Source organism: Carlito syrichta, unplaced genomic scaffold (assembly GCF_000164805.1).
Source record: "Carlito syrichta isolate Samal-C Ts95f unplaced genomic scaffold, Tarsius_syrichta-2.0.1 Scaffold307930, whole genome shotgun sequence".
Classification (NCBI taxonomy): domain Eukaryota; kingdom Metazoa; phylum Chordata; class Mammalia; order Primates; family Tarsiidae; genus Carlito; species Carlito syrichta.
Genome location: NW_007252026.1, coordinates 333,562 through 347,946, shown reverse-complemented (window position 1 = coordinate 347,946; position 14,385 = coordinate 333,562). Strand labels below are relative to the sequence as shown.

At 43.8% G+C, this 14,385-nt stretch overlaps 1 protein-coding gene across 1 annotated transcript in view; it reads left to right on the top strand.

Annotated features, from left to right (window-relative positions):
- Positions 1–14,385, top strand: part of DEPDC4 (DEP domain containing 4) — a 28,864-nt gene that overhangs the window by 5,109 nt on the left and 9,370 nt on the right. Inside the window, exons 4-8 of the mRNA XM_021715857.1 lie at positions 446–591; positions 7,407–7,593; positions 10,529–10,755; positions 11,347–11,489; positions 11,768–11,893. Of these exons, the coding sequence (XP_021571532.1) occupies positions 446–591; positions 7,407–7,593; positions 10,529–10,755; positions 11,347–11,489; positions 11,768–11,893 (829 nt within the window). The remainder of the gene's footprint in view (positions 1–445; positions 592–7,406; positions 7,594–10,528; positions 10,756–11,346; positions 11,490–11,767; positions 11,894–14,385) is intronic.

Sequence of the window (14,385 nt, the reverse complement as noted above, 5' to 3'; positions counted from 1 at the left end):
GTCTGGGCGACAGAGTGAGACTCCAACTCAAAAAAAAAAAAAAAAGAAAGAAAATAGGGAGTGTATAAATACTTTTTTTTTGAGTTGGAGTCTTACTGTGTCACGCAGGCTGGAGTGCAGTGGCACGCTCACAGCCACCTCAGCCTCGACCTGCTGAGTTCAGGCAGTCCTTCCACTTCAGCCTTCCAAATAGCGGAACTACAGGCATGCGTCACCATACCCTGCTAATTTTTTTTATTTATTGTAGAGACAAGGTCTCACCAACCTGCCCAGGCTGGTCTTGAACACGTGGGCTCAGGCATTCCTCTCACCTCCACCTCCCAAAGTGCTGGGATTGTAGGCGTGAGCCACTGCACCCGGCGCATGAATACATTTTAGTATGATAGTTAAAATGTGTATTTGGTCCTGTATAAAATGAGAAAATTCACATATTATTTTTTAACAGAACAGAAGATGAAATGATTTCAAATCCTCTAGCACAAGAGATTGGTGAGAAAAGAATTGAGGAACTTACTCATACAATGAATGGAAATCCAACTTTACCTCCAAATATCACAGTTAACAAATTTGTTCTCCAGCTTTCAAAAGAAGGTAATCTCAGTTTTCATTATTTTGGGAGGGAACTTTGTGAGGAAGAACTGGCTTCTTTTCAATTGACTTCTTATGAGCAGTTTCAAGTTCCCAGCAAACTGAGCAGAAAGTACAGAAAGTTCTCATATATCCCCACTAACAGACAGCCTCTCCCATTATCGACAGCCCGCACCGAGGTGGTACTTTTGTTGTAATCAATGAACTTACACTGATACGTCGTTAGCGCTCAAAACCCATGGTTTGCATGAGGGCTCACTCTTGGTGTTGTATAGCCTATGGATTTGGACAAATATGTGATGCTGTATAAATCCATCATGGTGGTAGTATACAAAGCAGTCCCTGCCCTCATAATCCTCTGTACTTCACCTCCTTATCTGTCCTTTCTCTCTAACCTCTGGCAACACTAACATCTTTACTGTTTCCAAGAGCTGACGTTCTTTTTTTTTTTTTTTGAGTTGGGAGTCTCACTCTGTCACCCAGACTGGAGTGCAGTGGCCACTCCTGACCACCGCAGCCTTGACCTGCTGGGCTCCGGCGATCGTTCCGCCTCAGCCTTCCAAGAAGCTGGAACTACAGGCGCATGCTACCACGCCCGGCTAATTTTTTGATTTATCGAAGAGATGAGGTCTCGCCAAGTTGCCCAGGCGGGTACCCGCGGGCTCAGGCAATCCTCTTACCTCAGCCTCCCAAAGCGCGGGATTACAGGCTGAGCCACTGAGCCCAGCTGAGCTGACATTCTAGATGTGACAAAAGTCTTGTGTTTTGTGTATTGACTCTGTCCTTCTCCTCCTGTAGGAGTTTCCTTCTGCATAGCAATTCTATCAGCTGAGGCAGCATGCATCTAATAACAACATATCTTTTATAGTGATCGTGACCAGATTAACTTGAGGCTCTATGGTCTACACTACCAGACTCACTACAAGTCCTTATGATTTATGATTCAAGAGGTCCATCTTCTTATGAGTGCATGCTTTTTCTGTTGTCTAAACACCTCCCAAATATCTGCCTGCTTCTTTCCCTTTCTTTGTTTATATTGAGTTTTACTTTATTAGAGAGTTGGAGGGTACAAGTGAGGACTCGCTCCATAAGTAGGCTACATGGAGGTGAGGTTGGGCCTCTGCTCTTTCCCTCCCTCCGAACCAGTGGGGCCACCCGATGGTCCATTCCACTCCACTGTTTACTTCACCTACTTGTGTTTTTCTAAGGGTAGAGAGGAGAGCCCCAAAGTCAGGGAAATTAGGAGGTATATGTTCACAGTTCATTAAGGCTGCACCCTTCCCGGTTTGGTCATACTATGACAAAAGCAAGCCAAGCGGGATTATAGCTGATCCACAGTACTTATGACTGGTGAGGCAGGAAACTCTGGTACCCAAAGAAAGACTGTAGAGGGAGAAGAAGAACTGGAAGAGAGCTCTGGGGAAGACTGGCGTTTGGAGGACAAGTGGAAGTGCCACGAAGTGCAGTTTTTAGCTGTTACAAATGAAAAAATGACTTTTCTCATCATTTTCCCTTGACGTCACAGAGAACCTCTAGATGTTTCTTAATAAAAGTGGGTGTAATTTTCAGTAAAGATAATAAGAATAATTTCTACCTATTGGACTTTTCTTTGTGCTAAGCAATTTGTTATACATTTTATATTTAGCACCTATAATCTTTCAGTAGGCCTGTAAAGTGAAGGGTAAAACTTCATTTTACAATGTGGAAACAAAATCAGAAGGATCATGTTTTTAAAAAAGGACACAGGCCAGGCTCGGTGGCTCAGCCTGTAATCCCAGCACTCTGGGAGGCTGAGGTGAGTGGATTGTCTGGGCCCACTGGTTTGAGACCAGCCCAGGCAACTTGGTGAGAACTCGTCTCTACAATAAATCAAAATAATTAGCTAGGTGTGGTAGCACGCACCTATAGTTCCGGTGACTTGGAAGGGTGAGGCGGAAAGATCGCCAGAGCCCAGCAGGTTGACGTTGGGGTGGCCGTGACTGTGCCACTGCACTCCAGCCTGGGTGACAGAGTGAGACTCCAACTCAAAACAAAATACAAAAACAAACCAAAAAAAAAGGACACAGGAGAGAAGGAAAACTGGCACTTAATATACTTTTGTTTTTAATTTATTTTAAGCCGGGCTCGGTGGCTCAGCCTGTAATCCCGTGCTTTGGGAGGCTGAGGTGAGTGGATTGCCTGAACCCGCGGGTTTGAGACCCGCCTAGGCAACTTGGCAAGACCTCATCTCTACAATAAATCAAAAATCAGCCAGGTGTGGTAGTGTGTGCCTGTAATTCTGCCTACTCAGAAGGCTGAGGTGGAAGGATCACCGAATCCTAGCAGGTCGAGGCTGCAGTGGCTGGGAGCGGCCACTGCACTCCAGTCTGGGCTCCGGTGAGACTACAACTAAAAAAAAAAAAAAAAATTATTTTAAAGATATGGGGTACAATTTAGGATTAGGTATACAAGTGGTCATCATACAGGTAAAGTTTGGGCTTACCTTTGGTCCCCATAAGGTACTTTTGAACACATTTTTGTTCTTACCTTTGTTATATGTGCACATAGTATAAAGCATTCAAATAGCCCTACAAGTTCTATTTCAAAAAAGATAACAGTCCCTACAGTTCCCCTCTGCTGTTCCATTCTCTGCAGACTCAGCCATTTTTTAAACTCTCATCTCTAAGTAGCGTGTACGTGTTACTACTCTGTGACCTTTCAGTCTTAGAAACACTGACTGGGCATGGTGACTCAAGACTCCCAGCACTTTGGGAGGCTGAGGTGAGAGGATTATCTGAGCCCACAGGTTCGAGACCAGCCTGGGCAACATGGCGAGACCTCGTCTCTACAATAAATCAAAAAAATTAGCCAGGCATGGTAGCTGGCGCCTCTAGTTCCAGCTACTTGAAAGGCTGAGGCAAAAGGATTGCCTGAGCCCAGCGGGTCGAGGCTGCAGTGGCCGTGAGTGTGCCACTGCACTCCAGCCTGTGCGACGGAGTGAGACTCCAACTCAGAAAAAGAAAGAAAGAAATGCCTATTCATTTTCTCCCAAGGAGGATGGGTACCTGAGCCTCCTTCCTTCCTTGCATCTGCCTCACAATCACTTTTCACCCTCCATCTGTCGATACTATCAGATTACTTTGATGAGAGCCATAAGCAGTGTTTACATTATTTTGGCAGTATATGCTGTTCTGAGTTGAGCTGCATAGGAAACCTTGATTCCCTTTCTTTACAACATTTTTTCCTAAGAGCAAATATTTTGTTCTTTTCTGTTTTGCTTAGCTCTATTTCTACATTAGGGAGGAGTTCACCATTGCTGCTGTGTTTGCACGTGGATTGGCCGGCTGCATGCTGGGTGCGCAGCTGTCCTAGGGTCTCCCCTCACCGCCAGCAGGACCATCTTGGCCTCTCTCGTGGTGGATGTCTTACTTCCTGGTTTCTGTGCCTGCCCTTGTCTTGTTTACTCCTCATTTCCATGGCACACGTTTTCTGGTACTTTTTTGAGAAAAGACACGTGGGAAATTATTTGTTTGCTTGTGAATCTGAAAACTTTCATTGTATCCTGCTATTTGATTAACTCCTGGGAAATCCCAGGTTGGAAATCATTTCCGAAATGATTTTTAAGGCAATTCTCCATTGTCTGCTAGCTTCTTATGCTTGTGTTGAAAAGACTAAAGCCACTCTGATGAGTGATCCTTTGTATCTGATCTGTTCCCCACACCCACCATGAAACTTACAGCGTCTTCTCTTTGTCTCCTGCTTTCCGAAATGCGCAAGTAATGTGCTTTAAGGTACGTTTGTTTTCTTCTACTGTGACATATTTTCGGTTTATTTCACTGATGATTTCCCCCTAATTCTACCTTCTCTATTCTAATTGTGATCTCTTGTTCAGATATTGAACTTCTTAACTATTCTTCTAGTCTTTGCATATTATTCTCTCTTATTGTTCATCCATTCGGGATTTTGTTTGTTTGTTTGTTTTACCTTCTAGGAAATATCTTCAGATTTATCTTCTTCAGACTTTCCTATGGATATCTAAATAAATAATGCATTTTTTCCCTCCCTCCCTCCCTCCTTCCTTCCAAGTATCACTCTCTCACCTAGGCTGGAGTGATTATACTGGTGTGATCACGGCTACTGCAGCCTCAATCTGCTGGGCTCAGGCAATCCTTCTGCCTCCACCTTTCAAGTAACTGGAACTACAGGCACGTGCCACCACGCCTGGCTAATTTTTAAATTTTTTTGTAGAGACAAGGTCTTGCTATGTTGCCCAGGCTGGTCTTGAACTCCTGGGCTCAAGCATTCCACTTACCTTGGCATCCTTAAGTGCTGGGACTGCAAGTGTGAGCCACCGCGCCTGACCTCCTTTTTCTTTTTATTCTAAAACACTTTTACATTCTCAGAATTTCATTTTTCCTGGCATCTTATTCTTGTTTTATGGTTGCTTGTTTTAGTTACCCTCACATCCCTAGCACCTGAACGGTGCCTAGCACACAATAGGTCTCAATAAGTATTTGTTGAGTGAATGAATGAACATGCTATTTTGATACCCTTGCAAACCAGACTTCTTCCTGCTTTGGACTTATTCATAGCATATCTCCTTATACTAGTTGCTGACATGATAAAATTTTCCCTCACTCTTTTCCTGTGTGGCTATCCTTGCCTTCTTACTTGAGGTGCAGCTGCTGAAGGCCTATGATTCGTTGTGTATCTTTTTCTAGCACCTGATTCAGTGCCCTTCCCACAGGTAAGTATTGAGCAAATGTGGACTGGTTGGTTAGAGGCCATTTGTGATCTTAAATCTTTACTAAAAGATGTTAATTTAGGAAGGGCTCGATGGCTCAGCCTGTAATCCCAGCACTTTGGGAGGCTGAGGCGAGTGGATTGCCTGAGCCTGCAGGTTCGAGACCAGCCCAGGCAACTTGACAAGACCTCGTCTCTACAACAAATCAAAAAGTAGCCGGGCGTGGTAGCGTGCACCTGAAGTTCCCACTATTTGGAAGGTTGAGGCAGAAGGATCACCAGAGCCCAGCCGGTCGAGGCTGCGGTGCCTGGGAGTGTGCCACTGCTCTCCAGCCTGGGCGACAGAGTGAGACTCCAACTCAAAAAAAAAAAGATGTTAATTTGATTTAATTGTGGTCAGTAACTTGGAAATTGCAGACTCGGATCCTTTAAGAGCCAAGCAGATCAGGGAGCCAGCAAGTACGTAATTATCATACATGTAGAAAAACAACACATGCCACCATTCTTCTTGAAACATACATATGGCCCTCTCAGGCTATTTTTCCTTTTCCCACTTAACGTCAAGACACAAGTACTGGGAAATTGACTTTTTTTCTTTTTTTGAGTTGGAGTCTCACTCTCACTCAATGCAGTGGCATGAGCACAGCTACCGCAGCCTCCACCTGCTGGACTTAGGCGATCTTTCCACTTTGGCCTTCCAAGTAGCTGGAACTGTAGGCGTGCGTCACCATGCCCACCTAATTTTTTGTTTTATCGTAAAGATGAGGTCTTGCCATGTTGTCCAGACTGGCCTTGAACATGTGGGCTCAGGCAGTCCTCTCACCTCGGCCTCAAGTAGTGCTGGGGCTGGGATCACAGGCATGAGCTGCCATGCCCAGCTGGGAAACTGATTTCCACTGAGACAAAAGCAACAGGACAATACCATGAAGATGGCAGCTGACACTCAGTTTTCCTGTCTGGGAAGCTAGGGGGAGTGCTGGGATTGGTGGTAAACTAGAAATGACATGAGAGTCCATGAGGGGTAGCCCTGATTTATACCACTGATTTGGGCCAGGCATTAATTTTGACTCAGCATTGTATGATTTTATGGGGTTTTTTTAAATGTAAGCTTGAAATCCAGATTTTTGTATAAAATCTCACATTTTTCTACAAGTTAATTTTTTTTCAAAGTGCTTTATAGCCAAACAAATCATGGCTATAGGCCATTTAGTCCGGAGGCCCCTGGCATGGAAACTCTGTAGGAGATGTATTAAAACTGTTGCTTTTGTAATTTTGCTTAATTAAAAGGAAGAGAAAAATGTTAATTATGATCTGATGGTTAGGATGATGAAAAACTTAATCTCAGTAATGACCAGAAGGCCAAGTTAATATTAACCTAATGCTGTATTTTAAGTTAAAACAATATACTACAAGTATGTGTGTTGCTGTGAATAGAAAGATAAATAATTAGTAATCTCATATTCTCTCAAATGTGTAAAATAATTTATAAACATGACTAGTAAACTTTTAAATTTGGAATTAACTTAATGTTGGCCATAAAAGCTAGATAATATATCTTTATAATCAACGTAGCCAGAAGATAAAATGAATATGACTCATAACCCTGATGTGTGTTTTAAGGTCAATCTTGAAAAGAAAAATTGTAATATAACAAATTTAAATTATCCTAACATTAAATTAATCCATTATATTACTATTAAAATAGTTTTTTGGGTCTTGCTCTCTTGCCCAGGCTGGAATGCAGTGGTGCAGTCATAGCTCAGTGTAGCCTCAAACCCCTGGGATCACACTGTCCTTCTACCTCAGCCCCCCGAGTAGCTGGAACTATAGGTGTGAGTCACCACACCCAGCTAATTTTTTTTATTTTTGTAGATATGGGGTCTCACAGTGTTGCCTGGGCTGGTCTCAAAGTCCAGGCCTCAGGTGATCCTCTCACCTTGGCCTCTCAAAGTGCAGGGATTATAGGCATGAGCCACCAGACCTAGCCTAAATAGTTTTTCTTATGTATTTTAGAAGTGAAAGAATTTTTTAATGTTGGTTGGGTGTGCATGTTTTATTTATCAGTCTTCACAGTTACCTTATCTTTTTTTTTCAAGCTGTGGAAGGTGTGTGGAAGCAGCAAACACTGTTGCGCATTCTTCAGTTGATTCACCTTCCCTTCTTGGAAAGTATTTTGGAGCCTCCGGTTAAAACGCAAAGTCTCCAGTTCAGCAAAGAGGAAGATCTTGTCATCTCTAACACTTGCCCAGACAGAGACCTTATTCCAAGCTCATGTCTACCTGAGTAAGTGACCGTTTTTATTGCCAAATAATTTGTAACTAAAAAGTTATTTTACATATTTGCCCTCAGTATTTTAAGATGTGAAAACATTTTCATATTATAAACTGCCACCATCTCTGTTTTATAAATTAATCACTGTGTACTCTCAGTTGATCTAACAAAACCGTTGGTTATGGCCTACGAGAAGAATTTTGGCCATCTGAGTGGTTTCCGTCACATTCATTTGTATGTCAATCAGCTTCTTCCTGCACCATCCAAAATTCTATCGTGTCCATTTTATGGTGCTAAAGTAATATAACATCACAGTGTCTACCAGTTTATTTATCCCTGCCCTAAAAAGAATCCAATCTAGAAGGGGAGACATGCTTGGAAGAAAAAGTTGCAGGCAGATGAGATAAGCCCCGTCATAAAATCTGCCTCATCTGTGGGTGGGAGGTGGGAAATTCCCTTCCCTTCTGCTCCCAATTCCAAGATGCGTGTCACTCCTGCGTAAACCAGCTGCTGGGCCAGAGCCGTAAGGGTAAGGCCTGGGCACTGCTGGAATTTCCACCGAGGGAAGCGAGGGAGTCATTCCGCCCACGTGCGCCTAACAAGGAAGGAACAGACTCCAAGGCTGAGGGCCAGAAAGCTTTGCCTCCCCGAAGGAGGTCAGTGGCCAGAGCCTGTGGGCCCACTTCGCTCTCCTTTGTGGCCCTGTTTGCAGACAGCGGATTTTCCTTGTTCACAGAAGGCTGAGAAAAACCAAAACAAAGGGCCAAGTCTTCCCTGCCCTTGAGTCAGGGTTAGAACAGGGAGGGACACCAGAGAGAAACAGGATTCTGAAGGTGCAGGTGCCTCTGCAGGAGCCTGGCAGCAACCTGTCTGCCTTCATGTGTGCTTCCAGGCAGAAAGGGCAGGTTGTCGGTAGAAGAAAAACAATCAAATTGACATCAGTCTTTTCATCTGCAACGCTAGAATCTGGAAGATAATGAATCGCACATCTTAGGCTCAATAGACCGTTCATCTGTCGGGGAAATAAAAAGAAGGAAGAAAAGAAGACCTGCAAGATATTTGAGGATTATCAAGAATTCATAGAGTCTGTCACTCTGGAACCCCATCCAAAGAAAATATCTGAGGAAAGACTTGAATTGGACTACAAAGAAATACATGGGGGACCCCCCAAAAACAATAATTTTTTGGAGGCAGGCCCCTTGTAGTACACTCAGAATTTGGTCCTCCAGATCAGTCAACCAAAGTATTTTTGTTTTGGTTTTCTGAGTTGGAGTCTCACTCCGTCGCCCAGGCTGGAGTGCAGTGGCATGCTCACAGCCACCCCGGTGTCAACTTGCTAGGCTCCAACGATCTACCTCAGTCTTCAAAGTAGCTGGAACTACAGGCGTGCACCTGGCTAATTTTTGACTTATTGTAGAGACAAGGTCTCCAAGTTGCCCGGGTGGGTCTCGAACCTTCAAGCTCAGGCAATCCACTCACCTTGGCCTCCCAAAGTGCAGGGATTACAGGCTGAGCCACCAAGCCTGACCTCGACCAACGTTTTTATCTGCAAGTTTTGAGAATGTTGTGTCATTATTTGCAGAAGAAATGTCCCAAGCTGTGGCAAACAGGTGACTGGTTCTTCTTCCACAACACACCCGCCCACACTGTGCTGAGTGTTCAGCAGTTTTTGACCAAAAACAGCGTGACCCCCATGCCCCACCATCCCTGATCACCTGATCTCACTCAGGCAACTTTATTTTGTTTCCCTGGGTTAAAAAATCCCCAAAGGGAAACATCTCGCTGATGTGGAAGAGGTGAAACAAAAAACAGGAGAAAAACAGCAGAAACGAAAGGCATCAAAATTAATGAGTTCAAAATCTGTTTTGAGCAGTGGAAAAAGCCTTGTTAGGCATTTTGCATCAAACAGAGAGTACTTTGAAGGTGACTGAAGCTTAAACATATAAGAATAAATACACAATTATTTTCTAAATAAATTCCAGTTTTTTTGGGGGGCCCCTCTTGTAACCATAACCCCAAAATGAAGAGTGGTGAAGATAAGAAGCTTTGCACTCATCTGAGTGCAACTTTTTTTTCCCTAAGAGACAGGGTCTCGCTGTATCACCCAGGCTGGAGTACAGTGGCATGATCATGGCTCACGGCAGCCTGAAATTCCTGGGCTTAAGCGATCCTTCTGCCTCAGCCTCCCAAACTGCTGGAATTATAGGCATGAGCCCCCATGCCTGGCCAGGCAGTGCACTTGGATTTCTGCTCTCTCGTCTATGGTTTCCCTCCTCTCCCACTTTGCGCACACATGCGCACACACTAATTCCAAGTAGATGCAGTCAGGCTGAGTGAGAATGTATAACATGAAAGTTAAAAAAGTGAAAAGGAGGCACATACTATTAAGGGAAATTATAAATACTAGCCTATCTCAGCAAAGCCTGGGGGCAGGGAGGGCAGCAAAGCAAGTGTGAAGGAGGAGTAAGTAAAGACCTCCCAGAGGAGTCACTGGAGGATGGAGAGGAACAGGAACTAAGAAAGGGAAAGCAATTTGTAGTGGGAGCAGCAGGGCATCTGGGCTGGGGAAACAGTGGTTATCTTATTTCAAATCCTAGAGCCAAGTGCATATCATTGGAGCAGGAAAAGGGAGGGAACCATAATTGAAATGGAACAGTACAGATGAACTCCTCTGAAGGCGGTCTCACAAAATTAGAAATAAATCACAAAAAGGTTGCTGAAAAATTTTTTCACTCCTTGAAAATAAAGGGACACAAGGATGTGGTGGCATCTGGTAAGGAAAAGAGCCGCCCTGTCACATCCTCTTCATTCTCCTAGCAGAGGGTACTGAATGATTCTCTGAGAAGCAGTTTCTCTAGACGTGGTTACTCATGATGTTTCCTCCGACAGTGCTGTAGCAAATGCAGATGTGAACCCTGATTGCTTTTGTTTTGTGCTTTCCCTCCAGGACTGATCACTGGCTAGATGCAGCCCTGGGGTGCTTGGCGTACTTCCCTGACCAGTTAATAGTTACAACTAATCAGCAGTTAGTACAAAGCAGAAGCGAAGAGACAAGACTGGATATTCAGAAGAAGATACTCTTTGACGTAATCGTGAAATATTATAGTCGAGAGAGAGAATGCCTGTTAACCGATGAGTATTTTGACGTTCACTCAGGAATTATTGAACTTTTAGGTAAGAGAGAATGTTTATACTTTCGTTTTGGCATAGTAGAAACATGTTTGAGTATATAAGTTGAAGCAGAAAATTGTATGTATTATATGAGTATTGCATTTTAAACATTTGTGTTCTGAGTGTCATGGTATTTCAAGGAGTCTTTTTTTACTTCACAACTATTGCCTACCCTATAGAGTGTATCATAAAACGTGATGTACTATAGGACGTTAATCTAAGGTGCAGTACATCACAGGGACATCTGAAAAAACATGTATTGATGTTAGCAATGTTAATTTCCAGTGTGCTAATTTGGTGACCTTTTAGCAAAATAAAAATGAGTGACATATCACTTTTTTGACTTTGTAAGTGGCCGTATGATTTCAGGTTAAAAACAAAATACTGTTTGATAATGCTGAATGTAATTACATGGCGTATAATACAGAATTACACAGATAATGTCCTGTGTGATTTAAATACTTCACAATAAAAAATGTTTACGTGTAAAAAACATGCAAACCAAATATAGCATCCGAGTGTTTTAGTTGCCTCTTGAGTACTTAGGATACATTTTTGTCTTGTGCTTTTGTCACCTTTGAAACCCCATCCCAGAAAGTGGGAAACGGCCAGAAGCCCTGGAAGCAGCACAGCTGTACGTAAGATTGTTGCTACCCAGCATCAGAGAAGAATTACGGCGGCTGCTCATGTTCATGACTGTCGCATCAGAGCCAAAGGCCTACAAGTTGCAAAGACAGGTGAAAGCATTTGCAATAACAGTTTTACATTTTGCTGTTGTTTCCTTTATCTCTGCAATAAATCAAAAATTAGCTGGGTGTGGTAGCGCGTGCCTGTGGTTCCAGCTACTTGGAAGGCTGAGGCAGAAGGATCGCCGGAGCCCAGCAGGTCGAGGCTGCGGTGGCCGGGAGCAGCCACTGCACTCCAGTCTGGGCGACAGAGTGAGACTCCAACTCAAAAAAACAAGCAAACAAACAAAAAAAACCATTCAAGCTAATGTTAATCTTTCTGTTTACAGTATGATAACAAAACAGTGGTCCTGAAAACTCTTGCCAAAGCAGTTTTGCAAACCAAATCATTATTAAAAGAACGGACAGAACAACTGGTCTGTTTTCTACTGGAGTGTCACTCTGAACTCTTCAAGGTACGCCTGGCCCTTTGCCTGGGCACTTGTATTACTAACCTATTTGTGTTGAGCAAAAATATAAATTATTCACTTAATAAATCATTTACTGAGTACCTATAATGTGCAAAGTTTAAAGGAATGCTGTCTCCTCACACTCACTGAAGAGAGGAAAGTAGACGTAAAACAATTTCAGTATTTCAAGTATGCTGTTTAGTTTATTCAACCCATTTTTTGTGCATTAGTATGTGCCAGGCACTGTTCTGGGTGCTTGGAATATATCAGTGAACAAAAAACAAAGATTCAGGTTCTTAGACTGGGCACAGTGGCTCCTGCTTGTAATCCCAGCACTTTGGGAGGCCCAGATGGGAGGATTGCTTGAGCCCAGGAGTTTGAGACCAGCCTAGGCAACATAATGTGACCTTGTCTTTACCAAGAAAAAAAAGTTTCAGGTTCTTGAGAAACTTATGTCCAAGTAGGGGAGACAGATAATGAAAGGATGCACAGAAGAAATCATCAGTCATATAGTTTGATAGGAAATGATAAGTGTAGTTAAAAAAAGAAAGAGTAGACTCGGGGAGTCGATGGGTACTAGGTCTGGGTAGACAGGATGCTTACAGTATTCCAAAGGGCGGCCAAGGTTGGCTTCACTGAGAACATGAGATCTGAGCAAAGACTGGAAGGGAGAGTGCAGCCAGGTGGCCATGGGTTGGAGGGAGTGGGTTTGGGCACAGAAAAGGGATCCCAGAGCAGAGCCCCGAGGGTGGCGCATGCTGGGTATGGAGGAACAGCAAGGAGGGGACGTTGTATGCAATAGGTCAGAGAGGAACGGGTGGGTGTACATATCAGAGTGCGGCCCTAAGAGATACCAGAGGTTGCTTCTGCTTGGATGAAATGGGACTCATTGTAGGGACTGGGCGGGGCAGAGGCGGGATCTGACGGATACTGACAGACCTCACTCTGGCTTTTGTGTTAAGAATAGATTACAAAGGGGCGGGACAGAAGCAGGAACCTGCTGTTGCAATAACCCAGCAAGAAATATGGTGACTTAAGCCGGCTCGCAGGAGCGTTAGTAAAACATGATCATATTCTTAATATATTTTGAAATGCTTTAGAAAAAGATGGAGTTTTTTTAGCCTTACTACTATACTTTAGTACAGACAGTAATATGAATACTCTTAGTGGTATTCGTTCTCCAAAACATCTATAAAGAATTGTTCCTGAGCCGGGCGCAGTGGCTCACACCTGTAATCCCAGCACTTTAGGAGGCGGAGGCAAAAGGATTGCTTGAGCCCATGGGTACGAGACCAGCCTGGGCAACATGATGAGACCTCATCTCTGCAATAAATCAAAAAATTAGTCGGGTATGGTGGCGCATGCCTGTAGTTACAGCTCCTTGGAAGGCTGAGGTGGAAGGATTACCTGAGTCCTGCAGGTCAAGGCTGCGGTAGCCATGAGTGTGCCACTGCACTCCAACCTGGGCAAAACAGACTCCAACTCAAAAAAAAAGGTTCCTTTTTTCCTTTTTTTTTTTTCCTGAAAAATTTTGTCTCATTTCATAATAAAACACATTGGTTCAAATTTTGTAGCAGTTCTGTCAACCTTGGCTAAAGTTTCTTTTCTGTTATTTAAGAGAACAAGGTGGTACTAAGTATATACAATAGAGGCAGCCCCCAGTTTTGAATTTTGAATGACAGATATTTTATTTATTTATTTTTTTAGAGACAGGGTCTCACTCTGTTACCAGGCTGGAGTGCATGGTGGGACTACAGGTGTGTGCACTGTGCCTGGCGTGAACCAAGGTGTTTCTTTATGACATGAGCAGGAGATCGAAAAACGATAGCCGGGCTCGGTGGCTCAGCCTGTAATCCCGTGCTTTGGGAGGCCAAGGTGAGTAAATTGCCTGAGCCCGCGGGTTTGAGACCCACCTGGGCAACCTGGCGAGACCTCATCTCTACAATAAATCGAAAAAATTAGCCGGATGTGGTAGCGCACGCCTGTAGTTCCAACTACTTGGAAGGCTGAGGCGGAAGGATCACCTGAGTCCAGCATGGCGAGGCTGCGGTGGCCGTGAGCATGCTACTGCCTTCCAGCCTGGGCAACAGGGTGAGACTCTGACAAAAAAAAAACAACAACAAAAAAAAAACTTTTTATTTTTTTTGTCCGACATCTTAGTGAGGCAGCAGTGGTGTCTGCTGCCCTCCGAGCTTCGCAATGCAGCCCAAGGATGACAAGAGAAGAAAGATGCCAGAAAGTCGGCCAAGAAAGACAAAGACCCAGTGAACAAATCTGGGGGCAAGGCTAAAAAGAAGAAGTGGTCTAAAGGCAAAGTTCGGGACAAGTTAATAACCTAGTCTTGTTTGACAAAGCCACATATGACAAACTCTGTAAGGAAGTTCCCAATTACAAGCTTATAACTCCAGCTGTGGTCTCTGAGAGACTGAAGATTTGCAGTTCTCTGGCCAGGGCAGCCCTTCAGGAGCTCCTTAGTAAAGGTCTTATCAAACTGGTTT